Source organism: Rousettus aegyptiacus, unplaced genomic scaffold (assembly GCF_014176215.1).
Source record: "Rousettus aegyptiacus isolate mRouAeg1 unplaced genomic scaffold, mRouAeg1.p scaffold_m13_p_1, whole genome shotgun sequence".
Classification (NCBI taxonomy): Eukaryota; Metazoa; Chordata; class Mammalia; order Chiroptera; family Pteropodidae; genus Rousettus; species Rousettus aegyptiacus.
The window spans coordinates 95,647,869-95,673,973 of record NW_023416284.1 but is presented as its reverse complement, the minus strand read 5'-3'; the positions used below and the strand labels follow the sequence as shown (position 1 = coordinate 95,673,973).

The window sequence follows — 26,105 nt, the reverse complement described above, 5'->3', positions numbered from 1 at the left end:
CAGAGACATCATTTGAGTGGAAATCTCAGGTGGAAGATAAGGGCCTGAACAAGGGCAAGGAGGTAAAAGGGAGGGGTACGTTTGAGAAATATTAAGGAGGTACTTGTCAGTTGAATGGCTGCAAAGTGAAGAGAAAAGGATCAAAGATCATCAGAATTTCTGTCTGGGAAGCTAGGAAAAAAGGTGGATGAACTGAGTCAGAACCTAGAGTAGGTCTGAGTAGATGACAGTGAGTTTAGAACTGGATGGTTGAGCTTGAAGTATGTGGGACATCCAAATAGTTACTTCTAACAGCCTAAACATCTGAGTCTGAAACTTGGAGATCAGTGCTTAAGGCATGAATCGGGGTTCAAGAATACTCAGTTGGTAGAGAGATGAGAACATAAGCAATCACCCCAGGGAATCATGTACCATAGGGAAGCTCAGCCTAGGATAGATGGGATCCAGAGGTTGTAATGAATGCTCTGATTGTGTATAAAATGTTGTACCTGTATATTGGTGGAGAGTGGTGGTAAGGAGAGGATTCAGAGTTTTCATCAGAATCTCTAAGGGGTCCATGAATCAAAAATGATTAAGGAGCTTTGGCATAGAGCATATATTCTGAAAGGGGGCAATATTTTCCACCAAAGGGGTGAAAATTGGTTCTTAGGGGGCAAAAAGATCTTATCCCTATTATGTATAAAGTACAGATATAAGTACAGTACAAAAACAGATATAGAGTATATTCCTGGTATTAAAAATTCGTGGGGATGGTTGGAAAGAAAATGTCTTAAAAGGCTCCTTAGGGAAATGATATGGGGAAAAAGGTGCAAGACATCGTTGTGGAGTAAGAGAAGCAGTGGATTCTCGTCTGGTTTAATATCAATGTCTAAAAGCATAGGACAGAAAGAATCTATAATTTTTATTGCTGGCAGCAATATTGTTAGACCACACCTTTTCCTCCTTCCTCTTATTACATGGTCACCACCACCACCAAACATATCCAGTGTATACCTTTTGGAGAGTTATATTATCATGAGCTAAGTTTACCAAGGGTACAGAGAATAAAGGGAAAATTTTGCATTTTTTTGGAAAGGGTCTTTTGCTGTTTCTGGTACAATACTCTTTCATGATGAGGCACGTAGTAACTGTTGGGAACATCCAGAGTTAGGAGCACATTTTAAAGCCAGTCTTCCACATTAATAGGTATGTCCGCTTACCCTACCTGCTGACTGAGAAAGAAAGCACCATTCATGGTCTGGGGTTGCTAGAACCTTCCAAGAATTGTACTCCCTTGAGTCTTTTCTCTGTCTCCTCATATATAGCTAATAATTTTCTGCACTGAATATCCATTGAGCCCCTCCTATGTACGTGACACCAGTTTTAAATGATGAGTAGCTTTACAGAATTCAAAGGATCTAGTTCCCTCTTTGAGGAGCTTCTCTTCTCAAATGAATAGCAGTTCATTTCAGAGGCAAGTCATTGCTGCTGTGTAATTGTCACAAATCATGCTCTGAATCCCTTCTTCTCAAGAAAACCTGAGTCACTATAAATATCAAGAGGCTATCACTGCACAGTATAATGTATTATGTATATGTCTAATCTTAATTCTTTTATAAGTTGCTTATGAAAAAAGATGTTCAAATTAACCAAATTTTACTAATCTTTCCATTCCTTTATTTTAATGTAAATTATTGGTCACCCTTGGGGCCAGAGCTGAGAGCAGCAAATTTTAGAAGGGGAAAGCAAGATCAGCAGGTTTCTGGGCACTGTGGTTCATTAAGTCAGAAATCATTTATCTGCATTAACTCTTGTTCTAAAGTGTTCATATTTGAAATATGTGTGGGTGTGGATTTTCATAGGGTAAGTAAGTGCCTGCTTTGTGCATGTCAAGAAAAACAACTTGGCCCTTTGAACCTGTTTTCATCTTGAAGGCTTATTACTGAAAATGGAGCTATTATCAGGCCTACACAATCAGGACATTGAGAGCATGCTGTGTGTGTGCTTGCCTTACCTAACCAGGGACCAAATGCAGCAACACTGTGGTAGCAACGATGCGGGAATGCTGGAAGAAACTTAGCCCATATCCTTAGAAGTGAAGATCATTCTTTCCATTCCTAGTAAATGGTTGTAAAGCTGAAAGTCTCCCCACCCTTTTTTTGCATTCTTCTTCCAAGACCGCATAAGATAGATCAACATTACATTTATCATTCTTTTCCACTTTCTTTCATGAGATCAGCCACAAGTCTATGCTTGAAACTATTTAGGAACATTTCAGTGTTTAGCAACTTACTAAATATTTTATTTTAAATACATTTTTGGTTTTAATTTATAAACTGATAATACTGTTTGTGAAGGGAAGGCCAGGCCTCTGTTTTATATGTACTCTGTGGTTCTGCCCATAATAAAGTATACAGTATATACATGCTTTGTATGACGTGCTTTGGGGACAGCTTTTCTTTTCAGATCCTACTTTTCATGTCAGCAGGCTGGCACCCGCAGTGCTGGGGAAATGGAGTGGTTCCTTGGTGACTCCAGATAGCTGTCAGAATTAATCTGTAGATAGGAAAAGATTTTCCTTGAAAAGAAGCTGGAGGAAACTGCTGAGCAAAGCTTGTACATTATTCTAAGGATATGCTTATTGCCATGATGGAGGCAAGGCAGAGAGAAACTTATTTAGCAAATTAAGATTGTGAGCCTCTTGTCTCGACAAGTGAAAATCAGGTCCAGTGGGTTTTAAAGAAATATATTTAACTTATAAATTCTTTATGTTTTGGTAAATCAGGCCTATTCACTTATGAAGCAGGTCATATTCTCCTTTTAATTCTGAAGAAGTAAAGCTAATATTATTGCACCCTTAACCACCAAAGAATGCAATGAGAGTCAAAGTTCAATGTAACCTCTTCCTTTTGAGTGAGAGGTATCCAGTTAATATGGAAGCAAAAATCTGTTTTCTGCTGTTTCTTCCGAACCTTGTTTCTAGAAACCATTAGTTGTCTAATTTGTGAGCAGTCTTTCCTTCCATTTATTAAAATTGAAAATTTTTAATAAGTTATCTACAAATTGTTCATTAAGGACCACATGGCTTTGAGGGATTATATTATCTATCGTTTCTAGTAGCCTGTTACTCTTGCTAGTATGTATAGCATGATTATAAGTGTGTCTGATTTTTTATTTCTTGTTTTAGTTCAGCTCTCATAGCTATGCAAATTAGTTCCCAGGTCTTTGGCCAGGGACTTATGGACAAATGCAGGTTTAAGTTTAAAAACAAAACAAAACAAAAAACAGGAAACTATGACTCAACAGCCATTGCTGTTTATGCCGTCAAAGCACTTATAATATTCTGAAAGGTAGCCTTGGTATTTAGCCTGATTCAAAGCATAGCTCTTTACTTCCCCGCTTACGAGGTTCAGCAGCTTAGTGAAACACCATGATTGTGCCTCAGTTTACTCATCTCTAAATGGAAATAGTGATGTTGTCTACCTCGCAAGTTATGAGGAGTCGATAAGATAAAATGGGTAAATGCTTTGTTTAGTGCCTGGCATAGACTCGGTGCTCAATAAATGTTACCTGCTTTTTTCCTTGCTATAAATATAAGGTTAGCATTACAAGCCATCCAACATTAGCCTTGATGGTATAAGTGCTACAGTTCAGCACAGTCCTGAAAACACCTTTGGAAGCTGGATTCTCAGTCTCCCTCACATACTTTGAAATTTCTGTTGTCATAGAATTCAGTTTTCCTAGGGCTTGATTCATTTACACAAAACTGGTACCTTACTGAATGATTTTGAGAAATCTCTGGGAGAAGTCAGAGAGAAACCATCACCTTTCAAGAGGCACAGCACTTTGTCTTATTCATCAGTCTATTTGGCTTAGTTTTTTTCCAGCCTATGATATGTCAGTATTTTCATTTTATCCAGTTAGAAGAGCTAAAAAAAGAGTAAGGTTGAAAGATTTGCTCTAGGTTACCTGGGCTTGGTAGCAGAACCAGACATAAAACCATTTTGACTGCTATTCGTGGATGTGGTTTATTAAGTAAAGTCCTTCCACAGTTAAGGTGACATATGTGCCATATCACATTAGCTTCCAGAGTCAGCCAGGAATATTGCAAAGGTTTTTTTATCTCATGAATTGAATTGCTAAAATGTTAATTCTAAACATTTTATCATAAATATTTAAAGCAAATAACCAATTTCCACTTAATCATAAAGCACAACTCTTGTTAGTCTGAAATCATTTGCATGGAAAATTACACATCACTTTAATGTGTTTTCTGTCTGCTTTTGTGTCCACATAAAAATAACAAACCACAGATGCATGATGACATCATCACTGAACCAAAGAAGGAAGAAAAGGAAATCATTTTGTGCGCTGAAGATTTAAACTGTTCCCTGTCAGGTCATCAGTGCTTTTCTTAATATTTTTAGGAGGGAGTTCCTGTGTATAGAGTCAGCTGCAAGATCAAGGACAGTTAATTCTCATTCCAACAAAACGAGTCCAAAATTTAAACACAGTGTCCTCCAAATGTCCCTTGGCACCAATGAATGTGACTTTTTTTAATGCTACATTAGGTTCTGTAGTTCATCCTTCTCAGCTCCATTGCATTTTCTCTAATGTTGTGTCCAATTTTAAATGATTTGAGTGATGGGCCTTCCATCTTTTACCTGGCCAGTGTAACCCCAGAGTGCCCAGGATTCACAAGGCCTTATATTCCCTGTGGCAGCCATGCTGCAGCAAATCTGAGAAAGGAGTGGCAGAGCTCACAAGGTTTTAATTGCTACCTAATAACCTATAGCAACCTGAGCATTTTATTAAGAGGGCATTCAAAATTAGTGCTTTATTCCAGAAGATGCTTTCACACTGCAGTAAAAATCATGCTGAGAGAATATCTTGATACGCAACCTAATTTCACCATTTTCTTAATTTCTTCCCATTACTCCTAATAATATACCTCTCAAGCCATTTATATTCTTTTTTTTGTGCTTCTCTGATTATATAAATAATTTTATCTCCTCCTTTTCTGTTTTTTCTTAGTTATATTTGTCCAGAGAATGAATAATAAATATAATCCCACCAATGGAATTGGAGTTTTTAGAGTTATGTTAATGAATCCCATAGAAGCAGGCAATATATATACCTTCTCATAGCAATAATCAGGATAGTTTTGATTTTTTAAAATTTTACCTTTATCGTCTTCTCTTAAATCATTCAGTTTTGTCATTTCCAGGCCACTCTCTGCTATTACTGATACTCCCATGAGTGAAAGACAGATTTCAATATCATCATCTTTCTATGAAGGAATTTTTATCTCTCCTCTGTGATGATATTTGAGCAACTCTGCCATCATACCATGGTTATTTAATTCTATTGTATTTGTAAGCAATTCTCCAACCTGCTGACGGTTGTCACTTAGAAACCTTACTGGTATTTTTACTTTCTTCTGCTATGCTCATCAAATCCTGCCACCTCATTCCTGCAGCTGTGCCTTGTCTCACCAATATATGGTTACCATATAAAAAGTTTTGAAAAATGAAATACTGTCTCATCGAGACTTAAATACATACCAAGACATAAGCATTTAGTTTCTTACTCTGTATAACACCATTGGAAAATTCTTTGTCCTTTGCTCTTTGGGAGTAATTTATACTCCTCTAAAAAATGATATCATATAAATATTATTTGCTTAATGAATTTTAACAATCTTTAAAAATTCTCATTCTTAAATGCAGTTTTTGATGATTACCTTTTGTTTATCCACTTTGATTCCTTCAAGTAGCAAACATCTGATGATGTTCAGTGCGCTAGACTGGACACTGTACTGAATGCTTCGAAAAGGAAAATGAACATGGAAAGGTCTCTGTTTTCAGAAGATCAGAGTCCAGTAGGGGAACTCAAAATGTGCACACTTAATTGTCATACAAGGGGAGATAGAATAGAAGTGATATGAGCACTGATGAGGGAGAAATTAATGTATCTTGTGATAAATCAGTACTCATGGGAGACTACATAAAGTATGTGCTTTTTGAGCTGGGCTTTACAGGAGAAGTAAGGGCTCACCAAAGGAGTAAGGAAAGAAAGGTATGCCCAGGAGCAGAAACTATATGAGGAAAGCATAGACACCTGAAGTATATTGAGGAATGACCCATGATTCAAACATAGGGCATATGCTTGTAATTGCGCCTGAAAAATAAGTGGAAGTACACCAAAAAATGGAGCAGCTGTCCAGTAATCCAGAGGAGCATTCACCCCAAAGTAATTAATCTTTGCTTTTGAAATGTGTTTTTACTGATATATGACTCTAGGTATTTATTATGACTTAGACTAATAGTTCCTACCCCTAACCGTACATTAGAATCCTGCCTCATTCCAATTAAATTAGAATCTCCAAGAGTGGGATCCATATTTTTTTAAGCTCCCCAGGTGGTTCTGATGGGCAGCCAGGGTTGAGAACTGCTGACCCCAGACCCACTCAACACTTGAACAGGTTAGTGGAGGCACCCAAGGATATACCCTGACTCATTAAAACTGAGAAGTGTTACCCTTAAGTCGTAAAGCACTCCGCCCTTATACTTACAGGAAGCAGCAACCTCTAGCTCTACTCACAGTGCTTTCCCCTGCAGCATTTAAAAGTGCTCAAATCACTTCACTTGCTAATGAATAAAACTTGATCCCTTTCTTGATTCTACAGTCTATCCCTAGCCATCATCCTGTTGTTCTTCTCTTCATAGCCACGCCCTATGCTTCCAGTTTTATTTCTGCACCAGCCTGGTGTAGTCTAGATTCCTCTGTACTGCCCACCATTTTTCCAGCTTTCCAGTGTGTTGCAATCCTGGACTTTTCACATGCTGTCTTCTCCCTGGATTTTCCTTCCACACATATTTTTTCCTGGCCTCACCCTCTCATCCTTCAGTACTCAGAGATCACATCTGGGAAGCCCTCTCTAATCTTCCCAATCTGGATTAGGTGCCATTCCTTTGCACTACCATGCTATTTTGTGTAGAATTTGTATAATAACATTTATTAATATATATTGTGATTACCCATCTGCATTAAAACAATGAGCTTTTGGGGAATTGGCTTATTCATATTTGTTTCCATATCTCATACCTAACTGTACTCAGTATATAATAATTCCACAATAAAAAATTGCTAAGTTAATGATGTTAAATATATTAATTTAACATGTTTGAATACCTACTATTTGTTAGCTACCAATTACTGAACACTTAGTATGTGCCTGGTCAAGTATTGACTGCTTAACCACATGCATTATGTAACTCCCCAAAGTTAGGTATTGTTATTTCCCCCTTTACAGATAAGGAAATGTGAGACTTTGAAAAGTTAAGTGAATAAACCAAAATTGAATTGCTCTTTCTAGTATCTCTCTCAAATTGGTATGTCATATTTAATCTGAACTGGAGGGGCTTCTCTGATTTAACTGTAAAAATTCTAAAGCATAATGTATTATCCAATTATATTTATTTTGTAAATTGGCAGCAGTACCAGTTGTCTCTGGTGTTTTCCAAAGGGCTTAAAAAAAAAAAAAAAAAAAAAAAGATGAGATCTTGTGTGGTTAACTAGTAATTTCTTTTTATCTAACTTTTATACTTTTACTAACCCTTCAATAAAAATAGAGAACCAGCAATTCATTCTATTTGAGGATGAAAGGCACCAAATGATTAAAATTAACATATAGTACCATAACCCCCATTTCCCGATCCTCTTGATGCAGGACAGGGGGAATTTCCCCAAGGTGATGGGGAGAAACCAAGACCAGCACCGAGAGAAGAAAGGGTCCTTTGGCAGAGAGTGTAGAAAGACTTCAACACACATGCCAAAGTTAGAGTCAAAGGGAAACTTAATTAGAAAAGGGGTGACACTCCACAGACAGTGTGGTCTCCCCTCAGAGGCAGAGAGTGAAAGGGACAGTAAGAGACAGTGAGAGATAGAGTAAAGGTGCCGAGAGGGACAGTGATAGTAGAGACTAGGACAGTGAGAGAGATAGAAAAAGGACGGAGAGAGACCCTGAGTGTTCAAGGAATTTAGTTTATTGTCATTCTTTAGTTCCCATTTCCTTGGATGTGGACATACAGTGAGGAAGGGGAGGAATATGTAGCATGTAAGAACATGTAGAATGAAAGGCCTGCTGGCAGTTCCCAGCCTTTAATCCATAAATTCCACATGGTATTAGCCATTGGGAATGACTCCTGGTTCTATTTCCCCTGCACAAGTCCAGTGGAGAAAAGGTTGTTAGTAATTCAGCAGAAATCTTCCTTTGTTCTGAAGGTGTCCTCTTGGCATGGCTGCGGTGCTGATCAGCATGTTGCAGTCTCTGATTGTGGCTTGATTAACATTTTCTCTTGCCACCTCCTCAAAATACTCCCTCCCCCCTGAAGAACCACTTGAGCCCATAGTTTGAACACCCTCCCTAGGAACCTGCTCATAAATAGAAAAATTGGCTAATTCAACTTTCCCACTTATTTCCTCCCTCTTCCTCTCTGCTAACAAACAGTGAAATGGCCTAATGACTAGGGCCAGAGGGAGGGGAGAACAGAGAAGTAAGCCTGAGTAATCTACACACTGAATTATCAGCTTGCATTATTGAGTTTTCTTTTACTTTTTTAAGAGTTTGGCATTTTAAAGTTATTGAGGAATGCACTGTTTCTACCAGCGCTGAGAGGCACTGTGTTTTCAGTTTCTGCTTTGATTCAGCTGTGTAAGCTAGAAGGCTTGTGCTTCTGACAGGGACTCCAGAAAGGAAACTAAGAGAACTCTGAATGACACAGTTCCCTTTACCACTGAGAGTCAAGACCAGAATGGCCTTTTAATGCCCTTGTCTGTTAGACTGTGCATGACATAGGCTGAAGAGTGTTTGTGTGGCAGCAGCGGCCCTGGAAGATAAGAAAGGTACTGAGCGGAATATGAATGCGGCCTAGCTTCATTTAAGCCACGGAAGGGGAAGTAGCTGCTGGCGGCTAGGGCGAGCTTCTAACCTGGTAGGCCTGAGGCTAAGCAGTTTCCTGGGCTGTGAGACTTTCAGTACTAAAACCAGCACATTTCAGAGCAAACCCGGACAGCTGGTCATCCTGAGTGCTGAACTTTGCTTCTTCCCTTAACAGAAAACTCACAAAATCAGTTGGAGATCACTTCCTTATTGTCTTTAAATCCTGTCTGACTCATTCAATGAAAACAAACAAAAAAACTTGAGAATTTACTTGAACTCCCTAGAGTAAGCAGTAAAGTTGAATGGACCTTCGTTGAAAGCTTGCTTCCTACTTGATCTGCATCTCGCTGTCCACCAGTCTGATTTAGAACCCTTGGGCACCCTGTTCCCCATGTCTGTGAGGTATTTCTATTTTCTGCCTCCTCCTCTTCCTTTGCTGCTGTGGCAGTTACTCCAAGAATTAGAGAGCATATACAGTATGTACTTTCTCCTCCTTTGGCACTTGCTTCCCATGACTCTGCTTAGATACAGCTGGCTGAGCTGGGGCATTAGGGAGCTTCTACGCACCCCACAACTGAATCTATCAGGCCTCCTGAAACAGCTGTTATCTGAACCAACTGGGCCGTGCTGACAGCAGCAAAGGAAGGGTACAGTGCTAATGTGTAGGAAGAACACCAGACAAGCCTGTCTCTGCCGCAGAGAGTCTAAATCACCCAATCTGCATGTGGAGCATGGTGATTGTTTTGGAGAGGGTGGGAGGGGAGGAGATGGTGGTTTTCCACAGTTATCAAGATAAACAAAGCAGCCAGTACTGTCTGTGCAGCTGTTCCAGTATGAGGATGAGCTGAATTATTTTATTTTTACTCAGTGGGAACTAACACACACACACACACACAGTCCTTTTAGAGAGAGGGAGACTCTGACTAACATAATTACTCAATGAGTTGAATCTCTCTGAAGAATGGAGATAATTTATGGTACTGTCTGAACATACTCCTGGACATTTAATTAGTAAAAAAGTTCAGAAGATGTATAAGTAAATAATCTGAGATAATCATTTGAAGACCTAGTTGAAGGAATGGGACAAGGTAGAGGATGGAGAAGCAACAAGGTGAAAATGTTATTTCAAGGAAAGAAGGAATAAAAAGTTGTAGCCCTCAGGCTGAAGACAGGGAAGGAAATGAAGAAGAATGGTTATTATCTCCTGTATTATTGTCCTAAGTACCAGACAATTTTAGAGGTTATACCTTTGTGGCCATAGCATCTTGGAAGACCCAAGGTCTCAGACTCAATAAATAAGTCCAGCAAAGATCCTTGATTAAACCTTTATCCTTATAGGAATAACCACAGGCATGGACACATTCTTGTGAAAAATAGTTAAGCTTTCAGGTAATGTGGCAGAAGGAACACATTATTCTCATGCCCTTCAGAACAAAACCCTACTAAAATGACAGTAAAGGGATTTGTTTGGGGTCTTAACCTACAAGGATAAAGAAAATAGGAAGAGGAGGTAAAAATATGGAAGAGGAAACTGTAAAGCAGATGAACAAGTGGTAAATGATTTAACAGGCTCAAGAAAACTGAATCCTAAGCCACTGAATCCCCAAGGTCTTAGGAATTAGAGGCACCAGATACCTTTGAAGCTGCAGTGCATGTGCTGGTAGCATTTGGCTAAAATGAGGCAGTTTGGTTAACTATGTGTTTATGAAACAATGGGGGAGATTCTCCCACTTCATAGAACTTTGCTTCTGCACCACTCTGATGGGAAACTGGAAATTTATTCTTACCCCTACCCCCGGCTTTATTGAGATATAATTGAAAAATAACATTGTATAAGTTTAACATGACGATGTATAACATGATAATTTGATATACTTATATATTATGAAATGCAATAGGATTAGTTAACATCTCCATCACCTCACGTAGTATTTTTGTGTATGTGATGTGCGTGGTGAGAACATTTAAGGTCTACCCTCTTAGCAGCTTTCAAGTATAAAATACAATTGTGTTAACTGATGTCATCATGCTATATATTAGATCCCCAGAACTTATTCATCTTACAACTTCCTTCCCTGTCTTCAAAGTTTGAACTTTTTAACCCACCCATCCCCAGCCTCTGGCCACCACCATTCCTCTGTTTCTATATAATTTATGCTTTTTCAGATGCCACATATAAGTGAGATAATAAAGTGTCTCTCTCTGACTTTGGAAATTTATTCTTCAATGAGGGTAATACAGCGGTCTCTAAACCAGGAAAGACCATGCACAGTTGAAAAAGGTTGTACTATGGGAAGATTAAGTCATCATATGCTGAGACCCCACCTCTCAGTAACACCTGTCTCCCCAACCATCCCCAACTGCCCCCCCCACACACACACACAAATACTCCTGCCTTGATTCACCACTTACTTCTGGAACTGTAGTAGTCAGGCCCATATCTTCTATGCAGAGGATTAGAACATCTTCCTAAGCAATCTGACCAGTTCAAGAGGGAAGAGCCAAAGAATCTGAAAGTGGGATTTTCCTGATTAACCCATTCAAGCAGCTGTATTCTCAGAATTTCTTATTGTATGTCTAGGTTCCTTCCTGGAACCTTGATAACCAGACATCTGAAGAAACTAACGTAAACAAACAAGAAAGAAAACTATATGAGGAGATAAAAACTAAAATAATGATAATTAATAATAATCGCTATCTTCAGAGAGAGTAAACATCTTAGACCAAGAAAAAGATGCCATAAAAAAGGAACATTTAGAGAACAAGTACAGTTAGAAATTTAAAATATTAAACCAAAATGAAAAACTTGGTAGATAGCACAGATGATAAAGTTGAAGAACTCTCCCAGAAAGTAGAACAAGATGACAAGTAGATGGCAGGTAGAGAAATTATAAAAGTGTAAAGGAAGATAAGGAGGTTCAATCCAAAACTAATTGTTTTATAAAGAGAGATTAGAAAAAGTCCAGGGGAAAAAATCAATAATTCAAGAAAATAGACCAAACTGAAGTACATGTGTTTTCAGATTGCAAAGGCCTTTTGAGTGCCCAACCCAGTGGAAGAAAATAGACCTACATTAAGGCACATCGTCATGAAATTTCAGAATATTAGGGATGTTGAGAAAATCTAGATACTTCCAGAGTAAGACATGTTTTTAAAAAAAAAAATAAGAGAAGGAGGAGGAGGGTAGATGAAGAAGAGGATGAAAAGGGGGATGAGGAATAGAAGGAGCAGTAGAAAAGAAGAAAGAAACCAGGTCAGGTATCATAATGAATTCCCAGTAGCAAGACTAGAAGCTTGACGGGGGTAGAATAGGACCTTCAGAGTTCTGAAGAAAAGCTACTTACTTACAACTTAAAATTCTGTGCCCAGCCAAACTACCAGTCAAATACGGAGGCAGAGTAAAGATATGTTCAGACAAAAATAGCCTTACAATTTTTACCTCCCAGATGCCATTGGAAAAGCTATTGAGAGATGCTCTCTAGCAAAATGAAAGAAGACAGAATGAGATATAGGATAAGGACAACTTAACATGGGAGAGAGATGAAAGGAACCCTTCGAATGATGGTAAACACAGATCCCAGGATGACAGCTTGTATAACATTTAGAAGGCAACCAAATTTGATTGAAACTGGCCAGAGGTCCTGGGAAGACTTTTCAGAAGAAATTGCTGGAAATACCTGATGTGTCAGAATGTTTTGAGAGGAGTTTTAGTTCAAGTAAAGGAGAGTTGAGAGTAAGGAGGCGAATTAATGTAGAGCATATACCAAACTAAGCAAAACAAAAAAATCAAGACTGTTTTTAACTTTAGTAGGGGAAAACTTGTACAGAAAAGGAAAGTATTCCATATATTAGTGGTGAATAATGTCTATTTAATCATACAATCTAAATTTGGGGGCATGGAAAGGAGTGCATGTAGAGAGGGGATAGCTAAATACTTGTCTTCTGTGGTAGTAGATTGGTAGATAAAGCCTGAAACTGAAAAATCAAGAAGTAGCATTAAAAGCATGATGATTATAGACATGAGAGAAATCCTGAAATAATACACAAAAATGGGTAAAAGTGGTTCCTCTGGGGAGGGGAGGAAATGGAACATGGGGGATATGTTTTATAATAAACCTTATAGGCTATTTGACTTTTTAAGCTATGTATGTGTAGCGCTTTATTTTTAAAATGTAAAAGAAGGGAAAGAAATAGTTAAGCCAGTTTTGTTTTGTTTTATTTTAAGGAGGAGTCGAAACACTACAGCAGTAGCCGTGACTATTAGTAATATAATAGAATCTTCTTGTTTATTAAAAAATAAATCCTCTTACAAAGTACATATTTTACTTTATGTGCATTCATGTCATAATTTTTTTCCTTTCAAGTTCCGAAAAAGTGTAAGGATTGACATTTTCTTTCTGATCACTGGCTTAGCACTAATGCTGTAGCAGTAAAGTCTAGGTCATGAATGGCTGAACTCTCGAGAAGCTTTGGGGAGGGAAAAAATCCTTGCCACACTACTCCCATCTCCCAACCTGCTTACTAATCCAGCAGAAATATAGATTGGGGACAGTCTTCAGAACTGGATGTCAGCAGTGCGTAAGACTCCTAACACAAAAGGTGTCAGTATAGGGAAGTGTCTTTTGAAATGCCTGGTTAGACTGTTAGGTTTTGAAGTGGCCCTTGTCTGCTCATCAGACTGTAGATCACCAAATAGTGCCACTTGGAGCATCTTGCTATTTTCTTTTCTCTTTTGCTTGTGTTAAAGTGCTAACACATGACAGATTCTAACAGCAAAATCTCTTATACCAGTATTACTGAAATTAGTAATCCTTCATGCTATTTGGAAACTGGAGTACAGGCTTCTACAGTGAAAATAATCACACACTTCCAGCTTTAACAGTCCCCAAGACCATACATTATACATATCCATACCCGTTTTGGCACCCAAGACAAAAGTGCTTCTCTCATTATCCTTTACATTTCCTGTGCTCTTGTTGGTGAGCATTCTTCTCAAGTTTTTTGTAATATTATTTTTGTTTACTTGGACTACTCTGCCTCTGATTGGTCATTTTGAGCATAGTTATAGTGATGCTTGAATTATGTGCTAAGTAAATCTCTAGATTTTTTTTCCTGGTCCATTCTCTAGGTGAAGGTCCAGAATTTCCCAAAGGGCAAGGAAGGGTCCCTGAAATTTTCTGTGAGTGTTGAAGTGGTTTGTGGATAGTAGCCAGCATGTATGGGGGCTTTTGTGGGTTGGGCTTGTTTTCCCCAAATACATTTTAGTTAGTTCTCTGAGGAGCTGCTATTACTTGCAACACAGGTTTCTTTATATAGCTCATAAAGAATACAGAGGCTTTGAGGGATGTATGTTCTGTGGAGCTATGAAATCGCCAGCCTGATTGTATGAGTGCGTGGGGCATGGGTTTCCATGAAAGGAAATAATACATGCAAAGGCTAGCACATGCGTTGTGTTCAAAAGTTGATAGCATTTAATTCCAGTGCTAGTTTCTCAGGGGTCTGAAGATTCGTGATTTCCTTACTCTCTGTGCTTTCTTACTCTTTTGACTTTGGTGCTCAGTTTTCACTTCTGTTATTCTGACTGTCTTGGGCAATTCCTGTCTTATTCTCAATGTGTTAAATGTTTACATTCTTAGGAGGATTCTTAGATTTTTGTTTGGAGAGGCAAATTCTTTCTCCTTCTGTTTGCCTCTCTTCTTTCTCTATTTAATCTTATACTCTAAAAGGGAAAAAGAGGATGGGGGAGACTCCTCCAGCCCTTAAAATTTTCAGTTACTATAAATGGCATATATCCACCATAGTCTTAGGTTAAAGAAAAAATAAACTTTCCTTACCCACCATGACCCTAAAACAGACTTGCTACAGGTCAGTCACCAAATCAGTTCTTACAGATACATAGGGAAACTAACAAATTTAATTTTCTTCTGCTTTTTCTCTAGCACACAATTCCATTAGACTCATTTGTCTACATTCGTGGAAATGCACAATCTATTGGATAAAAATGAAAAAGATAATGCAGCCATTTTAAAGATAAAACTAGTGAAATTCTCTCCCCCAGCCCCAGCATCTTAGGCTAGGGGAAAAGTTAATGAAAAAATGCAAATGCTGAACTTTTGGTAATTTAGTTCTATTTCTTAAAATTTACTTTGTGTTGGTTTCAGATGTTTTATTGAGTAATAAAATTGGTTAACAGTATTCCCACATGGGGATTTGTTCACATTAGCAGAGATAGAAGAGGGATTGGTTTATTCATATTCATGCTCTCTCCGTCTCTCTTCCTCTCCCTCCTCCACCCCACCTTTATTCATCTCTTTCTCCTTCTTCCTCTCCCTCCCTTTCTCCCTGATTCATTTTTCATTTTATATCCCATTTTGCCTCTCTATAATCCCTTGAATATTACAATCTGAAAAAAAAGCAAAGATAAAAAGAAAACTAAACCATGAAATGAATAAGACATTTCTTTCCATGAAATTCAAATCAATTCCTCTTTCCAGATCCTAAGATTACTTAATTAGATTTTTGCCTATATCCTGCTCAATATCTATAATAGGTGTACTATATATATACCTCAGACTCATTTACACTTTATCCGTGTTCTCAGGCAGAGCTAGTTATGCCTTCCCATTTGACCCTTTTATCACTTCAGGGAGAGGTTTTATAACTGTTTATTCTTCCAGTTTAGAAAGCTGGTCTATAAAATTCTGTGCCAAATAGATCACCTACTAAGCAATGGGTAATTATTTGATTTTTTAGTTTGTTACCTGTTTCCTGACCTGAAATGTACATTTCATGAAGAAGAGATTTTTGTTCAGTCCTATATCCCAGCACCCAGCAGCAGTAACTGGCCCTCAGTAAATAATTAATATTTGTTGGGTGATTCAGTGGTCATCTGTGTATATTGGGGCGGGGAGTGGTGGAGGGATATTTCTCTTTTAGCCATGTTTGTTTTGTTTTGGTCTTTGAAGCAAGAGTAGTTCACAGGGAGGACTTTTAAAGTTCATGTTGCTAAATTTGGTGTTTTAAGTAGGCTACCATGTGTGAATAGGTAAGAAGCTCTTTTGTCTTTTTCCTCATCACTACTACCAGTGGTGTTTTAGGCTTTCCTTCTAAACTGCATTATAAACCTTTCTAGGTGAAGCTGTATGTCCTGTCTTTTGAGGCCATTCTTCACAGTGCTTAGCACAGTTTCTTGTACTTTGCAGGTGTTCATTAAATCTTGATTAAAAGCAGATTTACCCAATATACCTACAAGGGCTATTATTGACTGGTAAATATGCAAGCAGAGAATTTAAAGGAATTAAATAAATTTTATATATTATATCATTTTCATACTATTTACATAAATATAATTAAGTTCTTTTTGTGATATTAATTACAAATATAATTTTATAAGTTGAAGACAGGTTATTATTGGCAAGTTTTAAGTTCTACATATTTGGGGATGGGGGGAGCCTACTGTGTTAAATTCATTTATTTCCCCCAAATAAAAAGCAACACTTAAATATTTATCTCTAAAGTTGGAATGACTGTCTGTTGCAGTAGCACTGGGTTATGATGTGTTAGTAATTATTTACCCATTGTTTCTTTCTGCATACTTGATTCTATATAGTATCAGTTTTCTCTGAAAAACTAGATGACTTCTTGTTTCATTTGCCCTTCAGGTTGAATAGTGGAGGTGGTGGAACATGATTGTTCCCTCTGAAGGGCAATGGTCAGATGCATCAGGGCTGCTTTCGGAGACAATAGCCTTTGCTTAGGCTAACTCCGAATACAAAGTGTTTAACCTTTCCATAATTCTTCCTCCCCCAAAGAAGCAAGTGCTGCTGGGAACCTTTGCTGAAGTCAGTAGAGGAGAATCTATAGCTCCACAGATCAGCCAGAGGGAAGGTTTTCTAAGAGTAACAGATCTTTTCTGTTGCAACAAGCTTTACCTAGAAGCTTTTTGTCATGCTGGCAGTAAACTGTTTTCTACTTGCTGCCTTAGCAACAAGACCTGAGGTCACTTCCCCTTCCAGTGTATGATTTGATTATAAGAACACTAACATTGTACCTAGAACTGGAAGAAAACATCATATTGGGGAAACCTGCAGACATTACCTGCCTTTTAGGTTAGAGATTACTTATGTACACTCCTAGTATCCCCTTGAAAGGAAAAGTCAAATAGGAAGTCTTGGAAATGGTGAATCCAAACCCCCCATGGTCCCAAATTCCTCTTAAATGCTATCGCTACCATTTTTGTAATGTGCCTGCATCTGGCTACGGCAACGAACAGTTTTTCTCCTTAGCGTTCTTTATGGCTACCTCAGGGGAAGAGCCAAAATGTTAGGGATCTCTTCTTGTGCACCAGCCTTAGGCTAACTCTAGTTTTCTCAAGAGTCTTTGTTTAACCCAAGGATATGAAGTTCACTTTGAGAATAAAACCGAAGAATAGAATTCTGATAAATTTTGGCTTTAGTGATTCCTTGAGAGCTCATTTAAATATTTCTTACTGAATTCAGCTTTATCTTGTAGTAGAACCTGCTCAGTATAGAAGTTAGGTAATCATGTAACTAGAGGCAGAGGTTAAGGATTAATTATAACCACAAGTAGGCTTGTGCTCCACCAGAACTAAAGACTAGAGAATACCAAGGGGTTTAAAGTGGGAATGTACAAGTTGCCGTTTTTCTCTATTTTCTTTAGTATGTTAAAGTTGTATTGTATATGTCTTAGAAATTAAATCTGGTAGCATCCTGACAGGAAATAATGGAAAGATAGGTTACAAATAGGAATTTGTACCTTCTCAGAGCAGACAGAGAATGCAGTGAAATCTCCAAAGCAAAGTTCCTCTAGGTTACAGTATTATGATGTCTCTCTGTTGGGAAATGCTGTTTTTCTAAACTTCTAGGATTTTCACACAAAAAAGAAACTCTTCTATGGGTATGGGAAGCTAGACCAAATATGGGCAAAACATTCTTCCCTTGCCTCCTCATGCATAGCTGAGTCAGGTCAAGAACATTTTAAATAGCCTTTTCTAAAGACGAGGGACATAGAGCCAGGTAATATGCACTTGGAACATAGCTTTTTACTGTGGTCCATAGTACCTGTACTGTGCTGTCCTAAAAGAAAAGACGAGGCCCTGCCCTGGGCCTACCTCCTTATAGATGGGCTATTTTAACGTCCACAGTTAGGAATACTCTCCCAGATAACCAGTTTTCTCCAAGTAGAAACCAAGAAATTCTGTATCCAACGATCTACTCTTTGAATTTCTATTTAAAGATATCCTACTCTGTCAAGCACTGCATTAGACACTTTATCTCATTTAAATATCCTGTAAGTTTTGTGTTATTGACCTCATTTTGTAGAGAAGGAAAATAAGGTTCAAAATATTTAAAACATTTTCTTCCCCAAAGTGGCATAGCTAATTAAGTGAGTGGGATGGGCTACAAACCTGGTTCTGTTCGATGCTAAAGCACATTCTTCAAAACTGTAGGGTACCTTTCAATTTTAGTGTGTTTTCCTTAGAGATTTTGGATTTCCTTTTATTAAAGAAGACAGAATATCTTCACCCACAATATTATAGCTCCTAGAAACTTATGCATTGAAGCCTCCTGTTCTGAACTGTGTTCAGGATCCAGTCTTTGTCAGTGACTAGAAGACAGCTGACATAGGGAGAGGAGGAGAATGTTGAAAACAGACTGTTACACTGGGGCTCACGTGGACAGCATTCACCCTCACAAGAAATGGCCAGTCTGTTGCATATCTGCCTTCCTCAGCACTGTTTAAGTTTTAATTATCTTCCAACTGTCTGGGCTGCTGTTGAGGACCCCAGAGAGAACAAAGGATAGCTGTTGTATTTTTCTGCAGTGTTCCCCTCTGAACACTGATGAAGTCACTAGTTGCCACTGCCGTTATTATCAAGTTAAATCTGAACCTGATTTTACATTAGAGAGAAGATGCTGAAAAGAAAAAAATTAATCTTAAATTATGCCTTTTTTTCAAAATATTTTGTGACAGAAAAATTGTAGTATTCTCATGTTCAGGTTGTTGTGACCCAGAAGCAAATTTTGCTCTAGTTTTCAAAAAAAAAAAGTAAAAAAGAGAGAGCGGACTCTCTCCATCCCCATCCCTTGGATGTTCAATATCTTAGGTAGTAATCACTTTTCTTCTACCTTAGGGAGGCTCCGTTGTGAGCCCCATTAAGGAAATCTGCTCATGATCAAAGATGATGTCTGTGCTGCCTCCCTATCCCTCCAGGCATTGCTCATGGATCCCGGCACTCCTCCCCCTGGGGTGGCACAGGGCCTCGAAGTGCTCACTGTAGAGCCTCAGGCTGCCCTGTCAGTTACCGGAAGTTGGAGGATGAGTCAAGGCCTATTTGGTCATTCTAGTTGAGATCTTTGATAAAGGACAGAGTCCTAGGCTCAACAGCTCCTTGCTGGAGAAAAGGAGCCTGGCTTCTTTCTTTTGACTTTGTTACCATTTTTTTAAATATGGGACTTTATGCCATTTTTGTCAATTATGCTATAATTTTATGGTGACTTAGAAAGTATTGTAGAACTAGAATAATTAAACTAGTTATGAGTATTACATAACAGGCTAATCAAGAAGTGTGGAATATAGTGGTGCATTGCTAATTTGACTTTAGGATTATGCAGCAGAGATAACATTATCTTCATTTATATAGAAATTTTATCTGGAGGCATCTCTTGTGCTTTTCCAATCATATATATTATCTTGTTTGTTATCACAAACAATATCATTAAAGCTGTAAAATGTATTCCAGTATAATTTTTTATCTTCAATTTCTTATAATTGGGGGACGAGGGAGGGGAAAGTCTCCTTTTTTCTCCCATTCCTGACATTTGCACCAGGGTAAAATTTGGGAAACTGTTATCTAAACTTGGTTCGTGTAATATTTTAAAAAGAAAGGGAGGGAGAGAACATTACTCCATCCCCTTAGGTCAGCTGGACTATTGAGTTTAAGAACTGCCAATGGGAAAGGCCCTATTAGTCACTTCCTGGCTCCTCTCCCTTGCAGTGTTAGGAGGGCTGTCTCTCCTTTGGTAGAGACTCAACCCAGGGAACAGGAAAATGATCTGATCAAATTCCACCAAACCACGTTCCCTACCTTCCCTCCAAGGTTGCAGACAGCAGCACTCAGGCTGTCAGGACCATGAGTGGTTGAAAATGCTATGCTGGTTGAGTTCCTGGGAGTTTAAGGAAATAGGCAAAATTAGATTCAGGCCAAGGTGCCAGACTTAACACACCCTTTGTCTTCCAGAAAGCCCAGGGGGAATGTTACCACCAATAGTAAAGAACAACACAATCTGTGCTACACAGACCATTTAGAATTTATTGTAAAAGAAACCCACCTACCCACCCAAACCCAGTAAAATTAGCACCTTCTGTTTGCCTTGAAGACTGAAGAGAACAAATCAGGGCCAACTTCCTGCTTTACCGGAGGGCTCTGGTAATGCACTAGTTGCCCTGACTCTCCACACAGGAAGAACCGTGTCTCCCTGCAGTGGGTGTGGGCACACTAAGCAGCCAGACCAGGAGATTGCATTTATATTGGTTATGAAGATGAGTGATCAGCTCGTGTCAAGGAGCAGATGGCTAAATGAGGCACACAGGGAATGTTGTGAGATTTAGGCTTGAAGAAACAGGAGGGAAAATAGCCCATAGTATAAAAACCCCAAATATAGTATCTTTAATGTGAATTTTTTTAAGTCAGCATTTACATTATACAGTTAACTTGGAGTGATGAGAAATGTAAGGAAATTACTGAATTAGTGAAAAGAGATTAACTGAGTAAAATTGTATCCTCTAAGTCGAAGATTGTTTTGCACAGTGAAGAGAGGATATAGCTAAGCCCTTGCCCAGTCTGTCATCTCCTAATTGAAATCTGTTCATTTAATATGCCCCATCCTGCAGAGAGCATAGTTCATAATTTGGGAGAGCGTTATCAGTTAATCTAGTTAATTTTCCTGGTTCTTTCCTTTGAATTCCAGTATGACAGTGTGTGGATTTGTGTGACACTCAGAAGAATGAGTTTGTGTGTTCATTAACCTGTGAACTGTCAGGTCCCTTTGGCGAGTGAAAGGAGCAAATCACTCCAAGGTTAATGCTTGTTTGTTGGAGGTGAAGCCTCCAGGGAGATACACAGGGGGAACAGGCCAAGATGCTCAAGACCTGCCCTGTGAAACTCTGCTCTGTGTGCAGATGCCAGATCTGTGTGGCCAGGAAGAAGGCTGCAGAGCCGTCTGGGTCACCTCTGCAGATCTCTTGCTTTGGTCAGGAGAAGGTTTCTCAGCAGTCAAGTAGGGGGCTGGGGTAAGTACATAGGGTTAACTTCATAACAAGGATTTGGGAGCAGTCTTAAAATACAAGTAGTTTCTGTGGATTTTTCTTTTAAACAGGAAAGCAATATTGATTTCATGCATTTGTCTCCAATGGATGAAATCTTTCATTGAGTTGGAAAGCATTTGATTTTGCGTGTTTGTGCACCTGTGCACAGACACATTCCTAACCACAAGGCGAACATAGAAACTGTTTGTTATTCTCCAGTGTAAATGTCTCATGGACACATAATTGTACTGACATCCAAGGGTTGGACTGAACAGTACCTGGTTTGATTTTCTGGGGAAATCAAATCCAAGCTCTTCTTAATTCTCTGGAAAGTGGAATCTCCTTAATTTTGCTATAATTATTCTAGGCTCAGTTGCAGGTAGCCCTAAGAAACAGGTACAGGGACTGAAGCCAAGTTCAAAGTCTCCTTTAGTCTATGCTCTGGTATACTGTATGTTTATGAAATGTACCTTATTCTGTTATTTTCAGATTGTTTATGGTGGAAGCTTATCTTCAACAAATTTTCTTTTCTTTTTACCTCCAGGTATATTCGAATAGTTGGGACTCACAACACAGTGAACAAGATTTTTCACATTGTGGCTTTTGAATGTATGTTTACAAACAAAACCTTCACTCTGGAGAAGGGCCTGATAGGTAAGTGTTACAACTTCATTTTGTACGCATACTTAGATATTCTACCTTCAAATATTTTGAACTCATCTTAACTCACCTCCTAATCAGCTTTGACTAAGAAATTTGGTTGATTTGATAGCCTTATCACTGAGTGACATAGGGGAGGGCTTATATTTTTAGAAATAGTCAAAATAATAATTCCAGTAAACTTAAAAATATATAAATATGTTACTAGTAGTTAAAAATTGAAAATTTTCTAGTGATTCATTCAGATTTGCTCTGTGGGAAATGCTTATGATAGCTGGGCAAAGCCCTTCACATCAAAAGCTTTTCTGTATTTAGTGGTAGATAAGATCAGGGAGGCCAGCTGTATAATATCCATCCGATACTCATACTTTCCAAGGCTATGCAGGTGTTTTGGGCTTTGATTTGGCATGAATGGTGTACTCAGCTGTGAAAGTATCTTCTTTTCACAGACACATCAGTCCATATCTGCCCTATTTCACCAAGTTTCACTCAAGAAAATGCCTACATATCATTTAAATAAAACCAGATTAACTGAATTATCATTGTGAAAGTCAAGTTACCTTGTGGGAGACACTGCAGTACTGAATTTTCAAAAGAGTATTTTTTAAATTTTGTTTTAGTTGTTCGTTGGCTTGCTTTCTGTTGTGTTTTATTTTAGTTTTAGGTACTTTTAAGTCAGGCATTCCGAATAACCCACTCAGCTCTGGACAGTCTAGATATCTTGTTTCCCACCCAGATTGATTATTCCCCTTTTTCCCCATGCCCTCGGGTTTTTGCTCACCTCTTGCAGAGATCATAGTTTGGCTAATTAGATCCTTAAATCTGCTTCTTTGAAAAGGCACTCTGTATGTTCAGGTGGGCGGGGATAAGATGTCCCTGGCCTGGTGTGCCTAAAATAGAAGTCTTTGCCTTTACAGAGTGGCTCATTTCTTCTCTCCTTCTCAAGTCCTATCCCATGCTGGAATACATAACATACTGACAGATGTCCTAAAAACATGGTGATGATAGAATGGGAAAGATGAATGTGACTTGCAAATGTTTTCTAATTCTTTGGTCATCTGTCTAAATTTTCCTAACACTTGCTATGCCCTAAATGTAATCTTTTACTTAGGGAAATTTAGGTGAGTAATATTAATAAAGTAGTAGCAGTAGAAATTATTCTAATATATAAAGAACTTTTAGAGCTCAACTGTGGTAAATAATTTGGTTTTAACTTTGTTATGGATAAAATTTTTAATATTAAATATAAATGTTAATTTTTGTGACTTTAAATAATTTGAAAGTTAACAGAGTTGAAGCATTACCTGATATTATCAAGGCTTTTCATTCTGTGGGCTGTGTAGAATATTGGTGATGGGGGTTATAGGGAGGGCACTTCTTTTCACTGCTGTCCAGGTCCTATTATAGATTGCACAGGGCTCACTGTGTATGTGTAATTAGGTAAGTCCTCACTGAGAAGGATCTTAGAAACTAATCCACCTTCATAGTCATAAGATGTGTAGCATTTAACAACGCATTTCAGCCCAATGCACTATATTTTTGACTGTGCTGCATAGAAACTGCTGCCTACTTAAAACAGCCCCCTGTTCTTATTGGAGAAAATAACAAGTTTGTGGACACTGTAATTATCAAAGAAACAGGCCTATCTGGCATGAGAGATCATTACAGGAATGAAACTCAGGATTACTTGCAGTAAGGGATGCTGTCATTGGTCTGCGTGTTTTGTCCAAACTGAACTAGTCAGCATTATCAGAAGTCATAATAGTCTCAGGCACATCAGGAGATGAAAGAAGATTGCAGACATGCAAGTAGTGGTTTCGTTGTCTGGTCACTTTTCTTCCTGCCCTTTTCTGTGGTGCTCACAAGTTTGACGGACAAGAGCTCTGCAAACATTTGCCTGTCATCATCCTTCAACCGAATGGGAGTAGTGCAGATATCTGCATGCACTTGTGGGCAGACGGCCTACAGTAGGGTCTCCTCTGGTCCTCTTCCTGCTACCTTCACAGCTCAAAGCAGCCTCCATGCTGGGCAGACAGGGAGGTGGTGTGAGTTGTGATGGAGTACAGGGGGATTTCACTATCCTTTGTCCAACATGGCAGCTCTGCTTAGTTTAAAGGGGCAATTGAATTAGTAATGGCCAGCTTTCCATGTTGATGACCTCAGGTGTATTTTGGCTGCATATGGGCCTCAGCCAGCCACCCTACAGGGACCTCCAAGAAAGGAGCGGTCCTCCTGATATACGTAGTATATATCAGAACTGCCCATAGTTATTTTTAAATTGTAGTTGCCAAATACTTACTCCTTCCTATATCCTGTGAAAAATGTACTCCTCCCTTGAAAACCACTGATATAAACTTCAGGTTTTCATGGGGTTAAAAAAAAGAATAAAACTAAAATAATGTACCCATGAATAATTAGTAGAGTAGCAAACCCTACTTGTATGTTTCAAGATTCATAACTTCTTTTTTTTCACAATTCCTGGTCTTCATATCATAGTTTAGCCTACTCTAATTAGAATACTATTCTCCTTGTAGGTCTTAAAATTAGTTTTTAAAATTTTTAAATCAGAATTTAATGTTATCATTTAAAACATATAATGATGCCGACAAAAACAAGTAAAAATAAACTGCATTAGCTCTATAAGATTTTAGACTTCTTTTTCTACTAATGGGTTTCTTTCCCAATTTGTTGACAGCATGTCCTTCTTCATGTTGCTTCACTTGTACAGATTCATGGGGAAGCTTTGGAAACCTGTGAGTTCATATATCCATGGGAACAGGCCCCACCTTGACTACACTGACCAAACCTGTAGTCAGACTCTACCCACAGCATTCTCTGCTACTGCCACACAGCCACCTCTCGTTTGGTGGCTGCCCCTAGACCACGGTGGGATGTATTCTCACCTGAGAGAGTCAGCCTATGCTGTTTCCTCTTTGAAAATAGTCATATGTAGGAAGCATGAACCTGTCATGCCAGTGAAGCATGAGGGACTAATTAGAATAGATATGACCACTATTTTATAAGCATTCAACCTCCCAAAGAACATGTTTGCTTTGCCTTGGCAGTCTGCTTTGTGATACATATATGGCATTTGCCAAGTCTTTCCACTTTTTCCTGATAATTGCCAAAACTTTTTTTATTTAATCTTATATTTAAATTCACTTCTTCGAATACCCTATTAGTTGCTCAGATAGACCAGTACCCACTACCCTGCTTAAAGAACTACCAATTCAACAGACAGCCCAGCTTTATCTATAGGCTACTTACTTCCTCTTCATCTGATTATTTGAAGTCAGTCCCAGACGTTTTATCATCTTATCCATAAGTAATTCAATATGTATCTCTAAAAGTAAGGTCTCCTTTTTATAGCCATAATCACAGTATCATTATAATACCCCAAAATGAACAGTAATTCTTTGAGTATTAAATACTCGAGCAGTGTTCACATGTCCCTAATTGGGTGAGTCTGGAGTGAATCTCTGTGTTTCTACAGTTTGTTTAAATCAGAATTCAGGTAAGGTTCATACTGTCAATAAATAGCTGTTATGACTCTAAATTTCTTCAAATCTATAGGTTACTTTTTCTGCCCCTCTTGCTCCCCTGCCTCCCTGACCTTTGTTGAAGAAACTAGGTTCTTATCCTATAGTGATTCTAACAGCCTGGATTTGGTGGATTAAATCCCCATGGTAACATTTAACATGTTCTTCTGTTAAATTTCTTTTAACTAGGTAGGTAGAGGCTTAATCTAATTCAGGTTTTTTGTTTTTTGTTTTTTGTGTGTTTTTTGGTAATAATGCTCTGTAGGTGGTGGCATACGTGTCTATCAAGAAGCACAGGAAATCTTTCATTATCTCTTTTTTGGGTAGTCCCATCCATTCATGATTATTTTCTAGATTCATTATTTCATAATTTAGAATTGCAAATAGTTATGTTCTAATTTTATCATTCCTTCTTCATTTAGTAGCTAGAAAGAGAAAATTTTCGCACTACTCATTTGGTAATCCTGAGGTGTAATTTGCCCAAAAAGAGAAGGATAAATGTCATATACTTTCTTTTTATTTACCGGTTTTCAAAATGAAGAGGCGATTACCTAGCATCCTCCAAAGGTGACCAGTAAGGTTTGTGGGGTTTTTTGCAGGTGAGGAGAGAAGAGGAGTACATATCATTTCAAATTCATGGGATCTAACAAATTGAA

General features: G+C 38.3%; 1 protein-coding gene across 2 annotated transcripts in view; it reads left to right on the top strand.

Moving 5' to 3' along the window:
- BTBD9 (BTB domain containing 9) overlaps nucleotides 1-26,105 on the top strand; it is a 363,080-nt gene that overhangs the window by 210,038 nt on the left and 126,937 nt on the right. For both annotated transcript variants that reach the window (XM_036217549.1, XM_036217550.1), the window contains exon 7: nucleotides 21,795-21,904. In XM_036217549.1, coding sequence (XP_036073442.1) covers nucleotides 21,795-21,904 — 110 coding nt within the window. The remainder of the gene's footprint in view (nucleotides 1-21,794; nucleotides 21,905-26,105) is intronic.